The sequence below is a fragment of the Vollenhovia emeryi genome, unplaced genomic scaffold (assembly GCF_000949405.1).
Source record: "Vollenhovia emeryi isolate VEMERY1.0 unplaced genomic scaffold, V.emery_V1.0 DF939178.1, whole genome shotgun sequence".
Classification (NCBI taxonomy): Eukaryota; Metazoa; Arthropoda; class Insecta; order Hymenoptera; family Formicidae; genus Vollenhovia; species Vollenhovia emeryi.
This window is the reverse complement of record NW_011967188.1, coordinates 435,392-451,722: the sequence shown is the minus strand read 5'-3', so window position 1 is coordinate 451,722 and position 16,331 is coordinate 435,392. Positions and strand designations below refer to the sequence as shown.

At 43.1% G+C, this 16,331-nt stretch overlaps 1 protein-coding gene across 1 annotated transcript in view; it reads left to right on the top strand.

Moving 5' to 3' along the window:
• Positions 1–1,244: 1,244 nt before the first annotated feature.
• LOC105563295 (MAP kinase-activated protein kinase 2) overlaps positions 1,245–16,331 on the top strand; it is a 30,221-nt gene continuing 15,134 nt past the window's right edge. The window contains exons 1-3 of the mRNA XM_012014767.1: positions 1,245–1,645; positions 5,704–6,091; positions 10,208–10,514. Coding sequence (XP_011870157.1) covers positions 5,997–6,091; positions 10,208–10,514 — 402 coding nt within the window. The 5' untranslated portion in view covers positions 1,245–1,645; positions 5,704–5,996. The remainder of the gene's footprint in view (positions 1,646–5,703; positions 6,092–10,207; positions 10,515–16,331) is intronic.

Below are 16,331 nucleotides of genomic sequence, written 5' to 3'. Positions count from 1 at the left end.
CCGATTCCTTTTTTCTGTAAAGTATCGTAGAGATTAATTATTACTGCATTTTTAAGTTTCGTCATTGAGGCAAGAGCGCAAAATCTTTGCATGATAATTTGGTACATTAAAATTTTTTTTATTAGAGGTCAATAGCCCTGAGACAGTTGTGGCTCCGCGAAAGGATTAAACTTTCTAGAGAAAGCGTGCTTCCACGAACGGCGCTTGCGTGATAGTCGCGTGACGCCAGCCAGTGTCTGATTCTGGCTCGTTACGGCCTCGAGTCGTGACACGAAATTACAGTTCTCCTTCCAATCAGAAAGCCGCCAGATGTAACGAGATAAAATTAAATTTAGCGATAAAGACGAAAAACGAGGAATACATTCTCTTCGTTGCAAAATTGCAAAGTTGAAAACAAAATCGAATCTAGATCAATCAAAGAGCTCATTTTCTTCCTTTTTCAATCTACCTAGTTGTGGTCTATCAAAGAGCGGTCATCATATTATATTTAAGATCCAATTAAATACGTTGAATGAGCCTAATTCCAATCGATTTTGGCGGTGAGGGCACAGTATAACCAGTATGGGCACTCGCTCTTTTGTTTCACGTTCGCGCCGATCCGTACCTGCGCATCCGACATGTTCTTTTTCTGACCAATCACAGGATTTTTGTACGTGTGTTAGTGCAAAGTCGGTGTGACATAGAAAAATTCACAGTGTTGACGAATAACGCGTAAATACTTTTATATGTTGGAGCAAATAATTACATTAATTACTTTTATTAGAACATTTTCTTTCATGGGCCATTTCTATTTACAATAAATAATGTACGCCAGTTCGTATGCGCCTTTCCTGGATACGATCCTGAAAAGGGCCCAGGCACTTTTAGGTCCAGTTTCACAAACGTCGGTTAACTGTTAACCAGAGTTCAGTCGACTTCCTATCTTTCTCTATCTTATTATCCAAGAAGAGACGGACGATTGATTAACCATGGGTTAGCGGTAAAACGACGTTTGTGAAACTGGCCCTTAGCCGTTGATACACTGTTGGCGCGAATAAAAACATGGCGGAAAATTGAGAACGCCCAGATCAAAGGTGCCGACAGAGAGTGCCCATACTGGTTATACTCTGGTGAGGGGAGCTAAACTGAATAATTACCGCTTCATAAAACTGGCGCGAATTGAGAAGAAATGGCGGACCAATCAGCATGCTTCCTCATGGCCAGACTCTGATTAGTGGGTCTCTAGTCCGGCGGCGGTTGGCGCGGCCCCACCAGACGCAACGCGACGCGACGGAACGAACGCTCGTTCGAACAGTTGCACGTCCAGCTCGGCCGGTTGCTCAACGTCGCGCAACCCAGCGGCGTTTCTCGCGATCGCGATCTCGCGCCGGCGACGAGTTGCGCGGAGAAAACGGTCGGAGTTCGGCGCGCAGGAGAACTCGTCCCTCCGAATCGAGCACGCCTGTCCCGCGAGGCTCCTAATTGCACAGTGCGGGAGTTTCGGGAGGCGGATCGCTCTCCGTTTCGGTGATTTGCGCGAGCGTGATCGAGCGGCGAGCCGCCGCGTTTCGGCTTTGATGCCGGCCAGGGCAGCTAGGCACGCGCGCGACTAGCAACCGTAACGGGAAATTTAAGCCGCGACGAAGGGGTGCACCACGTCGCCGGGGTACGTAATGCTCGTTCCTTCGACTCCATGTTGTTTTGACAGCTCGACCGACCGGATCCGGGTCCCTCGGCTTCCCCTGGGCTCGAGAGTGCCTCTGTCGAACGTGTACGGAGCGTATATTCAGGCTGTGGGTCCTCCGTCACTCATTTCCACGCTTATTTATATCTGTGCATTTAAACGCGACGGCGGAGAGTGACTTCGTGCGCGCGATTCCGTGTCCCTTTGAATGAATCATCTGTCTTTTCGAAACTTACTACTGTCAGTCCGACTAATTCCACCCTTCCATTGGGCCAAGATAGACGCTAGAAAAGAATTTTCTCTCTGATCAATTTTTTTCTTGCGTTCCCATTCTTTGTGTACTTTTCATTTGAATAACTGAATGTTAAAAATATTACGGTAACATTTTTAATAAGAATATTTAGAAATATAGCAGGTACTATAGCTTGTTGAAAAATTATCAATGTAACAGACATATTAATATTTATAACTAATATTCGTACTAAGTCGTTTTTGTTAACGTTTATCGTTCAACAACTGTAAATTAATATTAAAAATGTTTTGAAATATTTTTAATGAGGATGTACCAAAAGTACTGGTTTCGTCCAAAGAGAGACAAATAAGCTTATTGTAGTTTTTCGCACGAGTGAATTTTCATTAACAAGTGTTTGTTCTTGTAAAACGGTCAACTGCTCGTCATACTTTCCATTCAACGTAGAGCTTTTGGAAACGCACGATTATACGTTTGTCACGTAGACATGTTAACCAATAGACTGCTTATGAGGCAGTGCAGCCCTGGGAGCATCCTCCTGAGGGAAAAGGATAGTATGAATTTATTTATTGTGTGTCTATCTTTCTCTGACTCTCGCGACCCATGCCCACCCACACAGTTGGAAAATTTGTGTTTCCTTGTTAAAGAAAATGCCGGTTAAAATTTCTGTGTTAAATGTTTAACACATTATGTGTTAATTTAACATATTGCTCTTGTGTTAATTGACCTCACATGTAAAATTATTAAAATAATTGGAAAAAAACGTTAAAACAATGCGTACTTATTTTTTAATCTTACACAATACATATGTTCTATATTATTAGTAACAAGATTTATCTGTTAAAGTTTACATAATAAAATATTGATTTTATTCTATATAACATAAGTGACAGCGATTTCGAACCGTCATTTAACTTATTACATCTGTAAGGTGTAAAAATTACATTAAAGAAAATTCATTTTGTCATTAAAAATATGTTAATTTCACACAAACTTTATTTCAAATTATTTTGAGATCTGCATTTATTTTGCGTTAAAATATTAACAGAGTATTAGTGTGACCATTTAACATATCCATATTATGTTAAATTAACAGAAAAATTTGTGTGGGCCGTTTGGGACATGTGATATCTGTTAAATTTAACACAAATGTTTCAACTGTGCAGAGAAAGATAGACACCCAAATAAATTATATGATAGTAAAGTCCCCTACTATGAATTAGGATCTTAATATGAGATAGCGGGTCTGTTAAATTAACAGGCGTCATCGGTCGGTTCTATCACGGATTTATTGCCCTTGGAGTGAACTGTGTTTAGAGGGAAATTCATTGTTGGATCGTGTTGCGAAGAAAGATTTGTAATTGCGTTTGGGTGTTGAAAACCTGCTGTCTCTTATGAGAAACCGATTCCGTAATAGAGGACTTTCCTCTACGAATTTATTTGGGTGACCATCTTTCTCCGACTCCCATGACTCGTGTCCACCAGAGAAAGATGGACACTCAAATAAATTATGATAGTAAAGTTCCCTAATTACGAGCTATAGGATCTTAATATGGGTTTTCTATCAAATTAATAGGCATCACCGGTTGACTCCGCCGTGAATTCATTGCCCTTGGAGCGAAATCGGTTTACTGGGAAACTCATCGTTCGATCATGTAACCGTGGCGAAGGAAGATTTTTGATTGAATTTGTATGTTGGAAACCTGCTGTCTCATATTAGAGACCTATCTCATAATAGAGGACTTCCCCTCTATGAATTTATTTGGGTGTCTTTCTCTCTCTCTAGTGGACACGAGTCACGAGAGTCAGAGAAAGATAGACACGCAGATAAATTCATACTATCCTTTTCCCTCGGGAGGACGCCTCCAGTGTCTCGTAAGCGTTCTGTGGTTAATACGTCTATGGTTTCGCGCAAGGTTGCACCTACGTAAAACAAATGGGAAAGATAGAAAGTCAAGCTCCGACTTTCCGAGTGCTCGCAACGGGGAGACGATTTTGCGCGACAAATTGTCATTTTGTGAGCAACGCTAGAGGACTCGGTGGGACCAGCACCTGGATCGAAACACCGTGGGACTCCGAATCGGAGCTGACGTTATTCCACTGCCTTGCACGCTCGGGCTTTTTATCGTTACGTCGCGCCCGCGACTGCCAATCACCGCCGGCGTTTAATGGGGCACGCGGGGGCTTTGGCTTTACTCCTCTCCCGCATCTCAAGCGTCAAACGTGACTGTCGGTCATCGTCTGTCCCGTATCTCTATTGTGACGTGCGCGATTCACGTGTCGGGCAAACAAAATTCCACGGTGACGCACGTGTTTCGCGACAGGTCGTGCAACGAGAGAGAAAGGCTCGGTCCGCGATGTGCTATTTGCGTCTATAGAAACATTCTATTTTGTAGCCAATAAATACGTTTAAAAAATTTGTGCAAGTTGATGCGATTGTGCATTGCACACTGTACAATCGTACATTGTCGGCAAATTTAAGCGTTTTGACTTGCTTGTATAAAATAAAATAGGATGTTTCCGGACATTGTACTAGATCAGGCTAAAAAGCGAGCGAGAGAGGGAGAGTGCACGTTCTTTGTCCGCTGCGTTGACCAGTCGCGAGCCCTTTCATCGATAAACCACGTCCCTTGCTTTTTCGCCAGCCTCGGAACGATCTCGCCGTCGGACATCGACGCAACCGCTTTTGCTTTTATTCGATTTTACCTCCTCCTCCTCGAGAAAGATGCACGAGGAGTACTCGCTCGCGACGCGATTTCCCGTGACAAGACGCACGCGAACGCGGGTCCGGGAATGAAGCATCGATCGGGACTCAACTTGTCGATCCGACGGTCTGAAAACGTCATGCTAAATTAAGCGGCTTAATCGGTGTGGCGCTATATATGTGCACTGAGAAAAAATTCCATCGGATAGACCGATTAAATAGCGTTTCCGATGGTTAATTTTTCCGATTACGTTTTCCGATTAAATTATGGACACATCCGATGAAATTTATCCGATGAATCCGATGAAATGCAGTTAACGGTGAAATTTGGTTGACAAACCGATCATACTTTTCATCGGATATACAATTTAATCGGATATATCCGTTTGTTCTTATGTAAATTGGATTATCCGATAATATTTAATCGGACATTTTTCTCAGTGTGTAAATACGTCTCCCAAGCCTCTCCTCCTTCTCATCGCCTGCGAATGCGCTCATCGGCATGGCGCGACGGCGCGTATTCGCGCCGCGCGGAGAAACGTATGAATGGGAAACGCGCGCGCGGATGAAGTCGTCACTTTCGGGCCCCGTCACCCCTTTCGAGCGCGTTCGGCGGTGCTCCCGGAACTTTTCGAAACGACGCGGGGCGAGACTCCCGAGAGAACTCGGCTTTCTGTATATTTTTACCTTGATTTTTCAATTTTCATTATTTTCTCTCAAGTATTGCTTTTCCACGCTAAGATTATATCCCCGGCCCAAGTGCGAAACGGGACGCATCGGTTCGAGGATTATCGAGTCTCTCTCCGTAACCGCGAGCCGAACCGTGAGACGTCGGGTAAATTCTTGATAAATCCCGGATGCGTGTTTCCGAAGGCGCCGAGAAACGCCGGAAGTAACACCGGCGGTACATACATATGTATACGTCCGACTTACGATCGTTGGTGTGGAGTATTCGTTAGCTTCCGGGAAACGTGTTCGCGCTCGCCTCGTCCAAGCTCGATCCACGACGCTTTTGTGCCGAACGGAGCGAACCCTCGTGCGCGGATTGCAAGTCTAATTTGTATCATTTGGTCTCTTTATCTTTAGTTTTCAGCTGGCGGGCCCCGATTGTCCCTTGGCTTGATTAAAAACAAAACAAAAAAGCGAAAAGCGCAACCCGCAAAAGCGAAGGCGAAACCGAGACCGGGCGGACTAAAACTTACTCAATTTCCTCCGGCACGCGCCGTGTGGGAAAAAATCTCGGCGGGCGGACCTCTCTTCCGTAACGACACCGCACACGCCGTGCGGTAAACCACCCCCGAACCTCGTCGTTGCACCTGGGAGGTCGTCCCCTGGGAGCCCCTCCATCTTCAGCTTTTACCGACGCGGGGCGGGCGGTGATGCTTTTGTCTCTCCGACGGGATCGGGGCGGAATCTTAGCCGTGCAAAAATCGACACCGATGCCGAAGTCGGCGACTAAGTGGAGATTCTGGAGGTCTCTTTTATCTTTATTTCCTACGTGCGAGAGCGAGAGCCAGAGAGAAAGAGAGAGTGTGCGTGCGTGTGTGTGAGCGTGTGAAACCTAAGGACTTACACATTCATTTACGTCACACGTTCTCCCGCACTACGAGGACCGGAAGAGGGCCGGTTGCACCAACAATCGATTTCGTTGAATAATCAATGATTGATTGGATTTCCCCGCTTTATATTTGTAAAACGGAAAGATATATTTTCCTCTCACAGACCGTCCGTCTAATTAACATACATGTTTTCAACGTGTTTCTCAGATCGGAAAATTTCGAATTGAATCGCGCGGAATTAATTCGCAAAACGAAACGTCTTGAGTATGGAAGACGTTTTGAATTTTGAGCTTGAGCCTTCTGCGCTTCGAGGTTTTTTCTCTTTTTCTTTTAGATTAACGGGATATCGTTCTGTTTTGTCTAAGAGATTCTGGAAGAAAGTTCGGCTGGTTAACGTTTAATTAATCGAGAGTGTTGGTGCAACCGTCCCGTGGACGTCTCGTCGACGCGAACAACGAGAGCGGGTCGCGGTCGATTGATCTAACGCTGCGCTGATCGAATCTGCTGCTCCACTAACTTCCCGCTCGCGTTAATCAGAATATAAGAATTCCGGGGTACGTAAAGTGGCTTGGTAAATCGTGCATATCGGCCACACTTGATATCTGTGCAATTCTAATCTAATAAAATCTCTGTAATATCTCTGTAAACATAATCCTCGAGTGCCAAGCGGCGCGATGACAGTCTAATTAACCCTTTCCCAGGACAGTATTTACCCGGACAAATATGTCAATATGTCCGTTAACGTTGGCCCGAATTGTCATTCTGACGAGGGTTAATAATTGGTCGCCGGCGTGTCGTATCTCTCATTATTCGTCTCGCGCAACACTTACGTCCCGTCCCCCTTTACAGCGATAAGCGATATAAATTTGTTATCTGACCGTGACATGGCGATTAACGGCAAGTGCCTCTTAATAATTTGTGACTCGTGACCACTTCCAAGGTAGCGCCCTACACGGAGAGAAGTGTCTTTTAGAATTCATCCTCTGAAAATCATGTAATCGTGGGACAACGTGGCATTTCGAAGAATTTTGTGAGTTTTTGAAATTTGTCCATACATTTTACTAGTAAAATGTATACTAACAATAAGTATAATTACCAGTAAAATGTATGGTCAAATTTAAAAAAACTCATAAAATTCTTCGAAATGTCACGTTGTCCCATGATTTTACTAGTAAAATGTATGAAGAATTTTATTTTTCAGCTTTTTGAAATTTTACCATACATTTTACTAGTAAAAACTCTCATAAAATTCTTCAAAATGCCACGTTGTCCCACGATTACATGATTTTCCGGGTAAATTTTAAGAGATAATTCTCTTTGTGTACAATATAGTTTCTCAAACCGACAATCCGTTTTGCGTAAGCAAATACCTTCACACTGGCCAGCTGTTTGCTGTGTTTATATCGATGTGCCGTTCGGATATCGCTAGTAATTCCTTTATTCTTAGAAGCATCGGGCTCGATGTATTCTGTACTCGAATACCGACAACTATATATGATAGAAAAGCTGCGCAAACGTCATTAACGATATCGATAATTGTCGGTAAGCGAGTACAGAATGAAGCCCTTGTTCTGTCAACGTTAACGACATCATTACACGCTTTGCACAGATATAATATACCATAGAAAAACAAGTAATGATAGCGTTAACGTTGGAAACATAGACCCCTTTAGCCCGGTTGCACCAACGTCACGGAATTTTACCTTTAGCGTACAATTCACTCTTCGTCTCTTTCTGCTTTCTTTATGCCCGTGCGAGGGGAAAATCGCTGACCAGTGGGCATTACTTTATCTTATCATCTTATTTTATCTTATTTTATATTTATAATGCCCTAAGAAGCCCTAATGCCCAAACTAAAGCCCAAAAAATGCCTGGTAAGCCCAGTAATGCCGCTTTCTACACCACAATGTCCTCAGCGGTTTACCCCTCGTGCCCGTGTCTGCCATTGCAGATTAACTTTAATCTCGGTTTAGACCACTTGTTATCTTTTTCTAATTTGTAAAACTAGAAAAAGATATAAAGTAAGTTGAACCGAGATTAAAGTTAAACTGCGTTGGTAGAAACGAGCGTTAGAAGGAGACAAAGAGTGAGTTAAGCTAAGGTTGAAGTCAAGCGACGTTGGTGCAACCGGGCCTTAATCGCCGAATTAGTTGTTCATTTCATGCGCGTCGAGCGTGTACAGTATCGCCTTTTATGTATACGAATGAATGAAGTGGCAGGCGGTTGCGAGACGCCTATATATTATGCTAATGCAATCCTTACGTCATGCCGATACGCGCGCGCGCAACTTTTCTTCCGATTGCAGATTGGAAAAATCGCGCGGTGCACCGCATCGTGGCGTGTGCAGGTTGCACCGCGAACGGGAGAAGCACGTTATGCGCGTGTGCGGGTGCGCGTGCGTGTGTCGGCGCGCGTGTACGCGAAATAACATGAATCTTGCACATTCCTCGAGGACGGTTACGCAAACGGTCTCCATTGAAATGGCATGGCTGACAGTGCACGAACATTTAGCGAATATTATTTACGGTCGGCCCTCCCTAAAATTTTCGATCTCGAGTGCCCATCGTCCCGCCGAACGGATTGTCCTCGGTCAAACGTGGATTAACGTAACGTGCCGCGACGAAGCTGGAAACACACGAAAAAACTTAAGCAGTAAAGACTTAAGACTTGAGAATTTCGACCGATCGGAATTTTCAGCATTGCTTGAGTTTCAAAATGACCGCTTACGCTCTTGACTCTCTCTCATTTTCCTTAAGTCTTAAGTTTCACTGCTTCAGTTTTCTCGCGCGTTCGGGCCTTAATCGCATCTCGCGATGTAACGCGGCGAGTTAAGTTGGAAGCACGAAAAAACTCAGGCAATAAGACTTAAGAATTTCAAGACTTAATTATTCTTCTCTGTCGCGTTGCTAAGGGTCCAAAAAGAGAATCGAATCGTAGGCGTTATTGTTAAGGTAATTGTTTCGCGACAGTAATGCTCGAAAGTTTCTTCCAGACAGGAACCAGCACTCAATTATTACAATGATACATCTTGATGCAATATTGTTTTAAAGAATACAATTAATGTAAAGTAGATTCGAAAGATTATAGTTTGAGACGCTGTTGCCACATCTCTTACACTACACTCATGTGTACTATAATATATAATTCTTCCCATTTTTCAGTTTTAACTGTTTATATTGTTAAAACGGAACGGTCAATAACTTTGATTTTTTCCAGTTATTCGTTCTATTTTACTTTATAAGATATTTGTTTCTCATACGAATCTCACTTACCGTTAGGCTTTAAAAAATGTACCATCATTTGCGTTTGCAAACGCAAATATTAATATTTTAATAATATGTGTAAATAATATTTCACGTGTAACAATATTACATCGAATTATATCGTTACGTGTAATAATATTATTAACGCGTTTTACACGTAATATTTCGTGTGACACAGCTAACTTTAACATTGCTTTTTTAGAACTTTGAGACGGTCAATTTTAATTTAATTAGTCTTATTTTGCGCGTATTAATGTAAAGAATAAGCTGTAAAAATTTGAAACAATTCTCACACAAATGATTTTACGAAATAACTACCTTAAGATACCTATAGGTATCTTAAGGTAGTTATTTTGTGATTAAAGTTTTTAAGCGCTCCAAGTATCACGCTTGGCTCCGATTGCCTTATCTCTCAAACAATTGAATTAAGAATATCAACCAGTCGGAATTTTCCGAGTTGCTCAAGTCTCTCAATGGCTGACGTTCTCGACTGTCACTTCCTTCATAGCCTTTCGCTTAAGTTTTTTCGTGCGTTCTTCGGCGCGCGCGAAAGCACGGTTTTCGCTTTCCCGTGTCTTCCGCACGCTCGATACCGGCGACGCGTTATCGGCCCCGAGGTCCGCGTTATCACGGTGTAATCTGAAACATGATATTTTTTCGAACGCCTTATGCGCGCGCGACCTTCGTGCATGCCTGTCCGCGCGCGCCTCGTTCCTCCGCGGACTGATTGTGAGTCACAGGAAGTGACGGATACATTCGCGTTTGCAGAAAGTCCAAGAGGGCTGTTCTCGAGGAGAACGATCAGGAGAGCCGGCGCAAGCGCTCGGCACCGCCGCCGGTGGTCGTGACGCAGGTCATCAAACAGGACTACGATCAGATACCGGAAGCGAAGGTACCGGAAGCCGAGGACACCCGGAGAAAGACGATGGAGAATCCGCTCAACAGCCGGCTGTCGCCCAAAGTCACGCCGATCACAGAAGACTACGAGATCAGTAATCACGTGCTGGGCCTCGGGATCAACGGGAAGGTCGTGCAGTGCTACAGCAGGAATACGAGGCAGAAGTACGCTCTTAAGGTGAGTCTTCGCTTTAACCAGCCCGCGGTTTGGCAATCTGATTCCTTTGCAGCACACGCAGTAGCCTAGAAGCCTGTGTCCACGAACTTGAGTCAAGCTCTAGTTTCGAGAAATGTGAAGCCAATCGCCTTGCAGCTTTTATGGAATAGCTGCAAGTTGATTGACTACACATTTCTTGAACTTGGACTAGAACTTGGGCCAAGTTCAGTGGCATCGTGGACACAGGCCCAGTGAGAAATGATTCGTCGAAACGTTGTCGAGTCGGCATCGACGAATTCGACGTCGATTCGACATCGTTTCGGCATCGATCGACGAGTCATTTCTCGCTGGGCTCGGAAGATTCTAAAATTATGAGAGAAAGTCATCGGGTTTCAAGTCTACCAGGTCGATTCGAAGAAGATTATTCGGTGACTTGGGTTTTGGGAGCAAGTTGAAAGCCGTTTACCTCTCGACGTAAAGATAACAAACGCGCGAAACGCATAGGGAATCGGAGGTTTCCTATCGGCCTTGCAGGCGACAGGAGCGGATCGTTACGCATTTCGCCTTTTCTCGTCTCGCGAGATGCGCTTCGCGCATCCTCGGTTATTTTTAAAGCGCGAGAGCGACGCACCGTCAACGTACCGTCTGAAGGCGCTAATCCGTCGCGTTGACACCTCTTTGAGGGAACGCCGTGTATCGATACCCGCACGAATCGCATCGACCGAGCGCGTTCAGACCGCGAGTCATCCTCTATTTATACCACGGTGATTTCCTCGTTCGACCACGTCGGGGCCCCTTAAGCGTATCTCTTTCCCTCGAAAGTAGCCTGCCGTTCGTTTCGTTTACGACCGGCCTGCAGAAAAATTCAATCAACTTTGCGGGCGTGATTTCCCTTGAAAGAGTCGGCGTCGCACGTGGCCATGTTCTCGCTTATCGCGGCTTTGATTCCGGTTACGAGGTGAGATTTGGAAAAAGATTGGCGGATGCACTGTCTCCAATAAAATTGTTCAATACTGCCAGGCCTTTTTACCTTTCGACGTTATAGAGATAATAAACGCGCCAAACGCCAATACTAGGCCCGGTCTTTTACTTGCTGGTTAAATGTTAACTAGAGGATTTGCGGCATTACTGGGCATTACTAGGCATTTTTTGGGCATTAGTTTGGGCACTAGGCCTTGCTGGGGCATTATAAAGATAAAATAAGATAAAACAAGATAAATAAGATAATAAAATTAAGTAATGCCCACTGCTTTGGGGAAAAAGACAGCTAGCAACCCATTTTGGGGCCCACAATTAGTAATTATTTGGATTGTTCGTAACTCTACTCTGGGAAAAATTTTGACCGTTTTTTGTTGTAGTTAAGCAACTTAACATTTCGGTTAGTGCCTCTTGAGTGAAAATTATCTTTGCGTTACTGAATATCGACAGAACTAACTGAAAGAATTGATTAGTATTACTTAAAAATCTTGGATATAGATAGAATAGCTAATTGCGATTTTTAGTCACGCGGGATAAAATTCGTAAAAGATTAGAGTTACAACAATCCAAATAATTCGATTACTAATTGTGGGCCCCAAAATGAGTTGCTGTCTTTTTTTCCCAGAGTGGGCATTAGTGGGCATTGATGTACAAGATTTTGGTCAGCGGTTTCCCCCTCGGATAATAATATAGACAAAGATGGAGAGTCGACTAACCTCTGGTTAACAGTTAATCAGAAAATGAAAAACCTAGACCGCTTCGTGTCTTATTGTCGGTGGGATAAAATGAGCAGAACTTTTTCGGGTGGCAAACTAATTCCACTTAATATTTTCCGGGGGCAACCAATTAATAACAGATTCTTTTATCATTGTTATTACGACTCCGTTGATGTATACATATACATTGTTCCGCCAACTAGGTCTTCCTTTAGCGGAACGTCATTTTTTTTAAAGAAATTGACAGAATGAGTAGAACCAATTCTAATTAATATTTTTCGAGAGCAACGAATTAGCGACAAATTCTTATATCACTGGTACTGCCGGTTGATTGTTATAGTGTCTCGTTAATTTAATCTTTTAGCGGAACATTATTTTTTCCGGGACATTTACAGAGTAACAAATTTTTTTTATGGGCAACTTTTTAACCACAATTGGTTAAAAAGTCGTAAGAGATTACAACCGTGATTTATGTTTCGTCTAATGTACGTGTTTTATTTGAAAGTCGCACGCGGGATAGATAAGATTACTTGGCGCTCAGATTTTACGACAGGAATTATTTCGGCCACGCGCGGCTAACAGACGCGCGAACGACGAAATCTGATAAATTACTGTAATTACTGTAATTACCTAATCAAATTGGCGTGCTTGGGGAACGTTGGTATTCACATACTGCCGCCCATCGATATCTTGTTATGCCGTTATCGTCTGAATGGTTTCATCCCATTTTCTGATAACACTTATTGTTAGTATGATAAAGCGCGCAATTCACATTGCGAGATTGCGTATTTCGTAGCAATTTCCACGACGCGCAAGCTAAAACACAGTAGGCCTTATTCTAAATCCTCTTTTATCGATAAAGGCGTCCGCGAGGGGGAAACCGCTGACCAAAATCTTGTACACCAATGCCCACTAATGCCCAGTGGGCGTTATCTTATAATCTTATTTAATCTTATTTATCTTTATAATGCCCCAGGCCTAATGCCCTAAAAATGCCTAGTAATGCCCAGTAATGCCAAGTAATGCCGCAAATCTGTACACCACAATGCCCTCAGCGGTTTCCCCCTCGGGCGTCCGTAAAAGATCTTTTCAACCAATAAGGATCCTTCAAAACTAATTTCAGTGGCACTTTTATCGATAAAAGAGCATTCAGAACACCTCTAATTCGCCAATAGCGAATTCGATCGCTTGCACTAGTGTGCACCAAGTGCGCACTAAGGCTTGTTTATAATAAATTCTTATATTTAAGGATCGTCTTAAATACCTCTTGAAATATTTCTTATCCAGAAAAATAATCTGTACGGCATCCGTACGGATTTTTTTTGCTAAATAGTTTTTCAACGTGTATATAGGACAAACTTAAATGTAAGAATTTATTATAAGCAAGCCTTGGTATGTGCATTCAGTGCGCACTACTTAGTGCAATCAAACTCGCTATAAGTGTATCTAGAAATCAAGATTTCATTCCTTGCAGTCGCCGCTCGCATCCGCGTGTTTCTCGACGAAAATCCCGTTCGTTTTTGAACGTTACTTTCTTCCTGCAATTTCCCAAATTTTATTGTATGTATTAATTGTAATCTTGTTTCTTTTTATTTTATTATTGTGTCATACACATTGTAATTATTTCTCAATTTATTCTGTATATCTGACGAGGTTTGTAATCTCGATTATCGGTTCATTTTAGAACTTGCTTCAAAAAGGACCTAAACCCTTGGTCGAAACGTCACTTTGTATTTTCCTTTATTAAACACCTGCCAGTTAAGGTCGACTAAAACTTACTTGTTAATTTTCCAAATTGCTGCTTTATTTTATTAGAGTCCGTCGCGCTTTAGCGAGCATCGCATGTCTTTTGATCAACGCAGCACTGTTGCATTTTCTTTTAAAGGCGAGACCCGTGAAACCGGCCGCGGAAATAATTTGACGGCACGGAATGTCGATCGCGATTGCGGATATGCAGAATGTCGATGACCGATTACTAGCATCACGTGACGTTTGCATGATCGCCGCGGTACATAAGTTTTTCTCGTTTTTTAATTAAAACGATATAATAGCACGTTACCTGACGAGTTTTTTATCTTGCCATGTATATCCGGTTTATCAGTAGATTTTTATTATAAACGTACATATGTGATAAAATATTGTGTAATATGATTAAATATAAGGTTTTTCCTTCATGGATTGAATCGCGCACTTTAACTATTTATGTAATTCAAAACTTTGTATTACGTACCTACTTTTTACACATACTGGGGAAAAAATTGGTATTACTAAATATGTTTTAGCTAATGCCCAAAAAATGCTCAGTAACGTCGCAAATCTGTACACAGCAATGCCCTCAGCGGTTTCCCCCTCGGTTCAAACTGTATATTTTTTAAAGTGAAACTTATAATTTATCGAAATATATATATACTTTAATTAACAAGTATTTTTATGAATTAACAAATATTTGTTTAACAGCCATTGACTGCAGCGTTTAATTAAATCAAAAAGTATATATTTTAATTCTACACATTTTTCTCGGTTAAAAAAGATTTCGTCGGTCATCACTGATTGTTCAGGCCCGGTTTCACCAACGTTGTTTCATTTGAAGCTTAGTTTAATTCGTTCTTTGTCTCTTTCCAACTGTTACTTTAGAAACAGACAAACATGAATTAAACTGACAATGAGATTAAAGTTAAGCGACTTTTAATCAACGTGTCAATCTTCAAATCGCACCTGCACATCAAATTGGATCTTATAACATTCTTTTCATAGCATGTTTTTTTCCTGCGGATAAAATTTCGGAATTTTCTTTTTAGATTTAAGGCGCTTGGTTCTTTTTACGCCAAGTTCGATTGAGAGCTGCTTTAAACAAAGAGGGAGAGTCTAAAGGTCGGCGGTACGAAATAGTTCGAGTCCACCTCACGTCCGGCCGTAAAAATCCCGCTGCGAAAACGCGCCGCGGCTTCTCGGATTCGTTAGAAAAATAATCAGGATGTTCCTCTCGCGCGAGAGGAGTTTCGACGGTGCGCCGTTCGCGGTACCGAGGAATTACCGCGAGGATCCTTGGTTTTCTTTTCGCGACGCGGCGCTGCAGCTTTCGGTAACGCTCGCGGTCGTCGGCTGTAAACGTTTCTCGCGTCTTCGCGGAAAGCGTCTTCTTCCTACGATTCACGGCAGACGCGGTAATCTCTCGACGATGATATTTCTTCATCGAGCGAGCATTGAAAATCTTGCGCGTTCAGCGAAATTATCGTTTCGCCTCTCGCCGATCGCCGTGCATACACTACGTGCGACGCGAGATAAAATTGCGAAAAATCACGTGCGTTTCAATCGCACTCGGTCTTCTTTTTCTCTCCTTCTCGTTCTCTATCGTTGCACGTATCGTTCGCGTGTCGTCAGCGTTCAGGCTCGCGATTATTGACTTCTCGTCATCGCGAGTCCAGCGGTGCGGCGCGTCGTAAAACTTTACGCGTTTCTCCCGAGAAATCGCGCCTCGACGCAGCGCGGTGCGGATTGCGCCGCGATCGCGAAAGAATTCGCGCTGCGCGAGAAGAAAAGCAAAAATCGCACCGTCGTCGCCGCGGCTTTACATATTCCCCGATGATCTCATCCTTTCCGGCGCGAAAATGGTCAATGGCATCGGCGAACGCAATCGGGGGGGATTCCGATGGCCGCCTATCGTCGGAGGTCAAAGTGACGCGATCGTTAAAACCGGCGCGAGGGTCAAGTCGCAATATCAATTCCCGTACGTGTCGAAGCTAATGAATATTGACGGGTCGTGAGATACGAGCGGCTCCTTTGTCATCCACTTCTTACTTTTTTATAGTTGGCGCAATTTACGCTGTGCGTACCGAAAGCTGAACGATGACACAACGCGGCATCCGTGATATTGTAGCGTTTTTATCTCAACGGTTCAATGCATTCCATTTTCTAACACTTGATATGATACAAATTATTTATACCGCGAGACTGTATTTTGTGCTAACTCGTATGATACGCTGAAGCCTGATCTACGATGTGCTCCTTTGCGTCTAGAAATAGTCTACTAGTATATTAAAAAAATTTGCGCAAGCTGATAAATTGTACAAACGTATATCGGCAAATTTTTTAAGCGTATTGATTCGCTTGTACAAAATAGAGTGTTTCTAATCGCAAAGAGCAC